General features: G+C 38.7%; 1 protein-coding gene across 1 annotated transcript in view; it reads left to right on the forward strand.

Moving 5' to 3' along the window:
• Positions 1–2,621: 2,621 nt before the first annotated feature.
• LOC106532431 (cytochrome P450 2F2) overlaps positions 2,622–4,317 on the forward strand; it is a gene marked incomplete at its 5' end in the record, with an annotated part of 56,136 nt that continues 54,440 nt past the window's right edge. Inside the window, 1 exon segment of the mRNA XM_014028475.1 lies at positions 2,622–2,891. Within this exon segment, the coding sequence (XP_013883929.1) occupies positions 2,736–2,891 (156 nt within the window).

The following is a 4,317-nucleotide window of genomic DNA, read 5'->3' on the forward strand; positions in this document are numbered from 1 at the left end:
TGTGTGTGTGTGTGTGTGTGTGTGTGTGTGTGTGTGTGTGTGTGTGTGAGACACACAGGGGTGTTTGTATAAATAAAAAAAGCATAAAAATTTTATGTTTAAAGGAGAAAATCTGAGACACTCTGACATCTTATCAGACAGACGGGGGTTCAGGAGCCAAAAGGAATCTGAACTAATTAGTCTAACAGTTTTTTGTTTCATGTCTAAGAGGACGACAGGTTCTGTAAAAATAATCCTAAAGCATCTGATGATCCAAACTAACGGCAGCTTTTAAACTTTTACAGATTAACGAGGTTAAAGTTTGAGTTTTCAGTATGTGGAAAAAAGCAGATTAAAGTTGGTCATTTTATTACATATTTCAAACTAAATGTTGCTTAAAGACATATTAAAAAAATAAAAACAAACATTCAGTCTTAAATTAAAAGTGGAGAATTCATTAAAGCATGTGTTGACTTTCAGCCACAACAAGTTGACCTGTAAAGTTCACTGATTTGTAGCAGTTATTGTTTTCTTTTCCAGCTGGGTGGGATGAAATCATCAGGTGGTTAAACGTGTGAATGTGGGTCAGCGTGATGCAAAGCTGAGGAATCCAGTGATGCTCATGTTCGGGAAGATCCATCCCTTTACAAACCACAGCTTCCTGTTCACACTGAGGTGTAAAGAGCCACTGGTTTCCAGAGTTTTAGCTTTACTGGGAGCATTTGTTCCTCTGATATCAGGGTCTTCAGTGGAGGCTGGTCCTCAGACCTGACACTACAGAATGAAAAGCTTTAACAGTCTGTTGGTAGGTTAACAGCAGATGGAGCTCTTGTCCCAGATTCACCTCCAAATATCTGTTAAGTTTCTAAAAAAAAACCCAGTCCTGATCCTTGTTCTGGTTCTGTGGGAACTGGTTTCTCTGTGTGTTGCAGCAGAAAAACCATTAAAACCTGCAGGATAGTGGTCCTCCAGAACCAGGACTGGAACCCCTTGACAAATAAAAGCATCTTTTGATCTTCTCAGATGAACTCAAACTCAGTTTTTCAAATAAATTCATATTAGTTAAGTTATTTTAATTTTTTAACAGAATCTTATTAACGGAATGGTTCTGTTAGGATAAATTATCATTTTCAAAGAGGTGCTGTAGTTGAGGAAGCAGGAATTGAACCAGCAACTCTTCAGCTTTTAGACCTGGATCTCATCCAGCTGCAGGCCTGAGCAGCCTCTCCAGATGCAAGTCTCGACCCAGGAGCCACACGGTTAGCTTTCAGCTTCCTAAAGCCGAGCGGTGAGCCTGATACCCAGTCAGTTCTAACTGATGCCTAATGCATCTTCCTGTCATCCAGGTTACAAGACACCCTAATGACCCTCAGAAAGGAGGAGAATGGGATTAATCAACAAGAGATCCAGACTAACAGGATCCTAATGACCCTCAGGAAGGAGGGGAGTGGGATTAATCAACAAGTAATCCAGACTAACAGGATCCTAATGACCCTCAGGAAGGAGGGGATGGAGATTAACCAACAAGTAATCCAGACTAACAGGATCCTAATGACCCTCAGGAAGGAGGGGGTGGAGATTAATCAACAAGTAATCTAGACTAACAGGATCCTAGTGACCCTCAGAAAGGAGGGGATAGAGATTAATCAACGAGTAATCCAGACTAACAGAATCCTAGTGACCCCCAGGAAGGAGGGGATGGAGATTAATCAACAAGTAATCCAGACTAACAGGATCCTAATGACCCTCAGGAAGGAGGGGATGGAGATTAATCAACAAGTAATCCAGACTAACAGGATCCTAATGACCCCCAGGAAGGAGGGGAGGGGGATTAATCAACACGTGATCCAGACTAACAGGATCCTAGTGACACTCAGTAAGGAGGGAATGGAGATTAATCAACAAGTAATACAGGCTAACAGGATCCTAATGACCCCCAAGAAGGAGGGGAGGGGGATTAATCAACACGTGATCCAGACTAACAGAGACCCTAATGACCCTCAGGAAGGAGGGGAGTGGGATTAATCAACTAGAGATCTAGACTAACAGGATACTAATGACCCTCAGGAAGGAGGGGATGGAGATTAATCAACAAGTAATCCAGACTAACAGGATCCTAGTGACCCTCAGGATGGAGGGGATGGAGATTAATCAATCAATGAGTAAAATCAGCTGTTTGTGCACAACCCACACACTCAGCTCTGCTGCTCATCCCACAAATGCATGTTCCTTACACATCTGGCACCATTTAAAAGTGAATTTAACAGGCCTTCCAACAGATTTATTACCAAGTAGCATTGTTGCAACAAATAAATAATAAAAATTAATTTTATTACATCTGTCAGTGATTAAGTGATTAAACTGAACCTTTATGCTGACTCATCACTTCTTTCTGCTTTTTATGACTCTATTTTAATGTGGAGTTTGTGTTTTATTTACTGCATAAAGATGAAATGAACCTGTCCTTGTTTCTGTGATCCTTTCAGCTGTTATCTGTACAGACTCTGTGCAGCAAGTGAATTTATCAGATTTGTAAACACATGCTCAGAACCAGTCTGCACGTCACTGTGTTTATTGGCACATGTCACTGTGTTTATTGGCACATGTCACTGTGTTTATTGGCACATGTCACTGTGTTTATTGGCACATGTTTGGACAAAGGACTGCAGCACAAAGCCGAAGAAGAAGAGGAGGCTGGACTAAGAACACAGAGCCACTCTGGTTCTATTGGACCCATCAGAACCAGAACCAGCATCATGTTTGTTTCAGTGGTTCTGTTGTTGATTTGCCTTTTATTCGTTTTCCTCCAACTCAAACCTCGGAGGCCCAAAAACTTCCCTCCAGGGCCGTTCACCCTGCCTGTCCTGGGGAACCTGCTGCACCTGGAGAACCCCCTGGAGAACCTGGAGCGGGTAGGAACCACAACAACAACAACAAAAACAATGCAAAAATGATGTCTTCTTCTTTTGTTTCAAACTGTTGTAAAACTGATAGCGTATTTTTTTCCGGTTGCTTTTACATTTTAGCTTATGTTTTACTTCTTTTTGCTTCCATTCGGCTACTTTTAGCTGTTTGCTTGCTAGCAAAACAGCAGCTATCTTCTAATTTTAGTTACCATTCTGATACATTCACCTTCTGATTAGATTTCTGCTACTTTTATCTTTTAGCTTATGTTCTGCTAATTTTAGCATTCAGCTGTTAACTTTTAGTTACCATTCTGAAGCTTTTGGCTACAAAGCTAGTTTTAGTTTGTGTTACATTTTTGCTACTTATAGCATCAAGCTATCATTTTGCTACTTTTAGCAAGCATTCATCTATTTTAGCTACTATTCTAAAGCTTTTAGCTAATTATCTGATACTTTTAGCTTGTGATTATAGTTTTGCTAATTTAAGCTTTTATAATGCAAATATTTTGCTACTTCTAACTTTAATGTATTTTCATGATTTTAGCTTTTTGCTACCATTCTGATACGCTCACCCTTTTTAGCTCATGTATTGCTAATTTTATCTTTCAGTGAGGGTTTTGTTGCTTTTGACTTTCTGAAGCTTTTGGCTACTATTTTTCTACTTTAGCTTTGGTAAGTGATCTATTAATTTTAGCTACCATTCTGCTTTTTTGTTTTGTTTTAGCCACCGTTCTGAAGCCGTTTGCCTTTAGCTGATTGATACTTTTAGCTTGTGATTACAGTTTTGCTAGTTTAAGCTTTTAGGTAACAAATGGCTAATTTTAGATTTTATGTTGCTATGACTTAACTACTTCTTACTTGTAATTAATGTTTAAATGGTTTTAGCATTCAGCTATCAAGAACATACTTTTAGCTTGTTATAGTACAGTGCTGCATATTTTTACCTACCATTTTGTTCATTTTAGCTTCCAGCTACTTTAGCATTTTGCTCTTGTTTTGCTAATTTTACTTCAGTTTGTTATTTAAGAACCAATTTTAGTTTTGTCAACAAATTTGATCAAAATGGTTCAGTGCTCAGTGTTTACATTTTTTAGCTGATTTCTCTCTTTTTTAAAAGATGTCTTTATTTAAAAATTAATAAAAAACACACATTTACAGTTTTAGTAAATACTTTTTTTTTTTTTTTTGCTGTCAGGCTTGTGTTCTATAAATGAGCCACATTGATTCTCCTACATGCATGTGGTTGTGTAACGTGATGTGGTTGTGTAACATGATAAAGTTATGTAACATGTATGGAAATGACTGGTTGTACACATTTGGAAAGTAGCCAACTTGTGTTGCAGGTAATCAGGAACTTTCTGACAAGTCAGGATTTGTGTGTGTGTGTGTGTGTGTGTGTGTGTGTGTGTGTGTGTGTGTGTGTGTGTGTGTG

This window comes from Austrofundulus limnaeus, unplaced genomic scaffold (assembly GCF_001266775.1).
Source record: "Austrofundulus limnaeus strain Quisiro unplaced genomic scaffold, Austrofundulus_limnaeus-1.0 Scaffold767, whole genome shotgun sequence".
Lineage (NCBI taxonomy): Eukaryota > Metazoa > Chordata > Actinopteri > Cyprinodontiformes > Rivulidae > Austrofundulus > Austrofundulus limnaeus.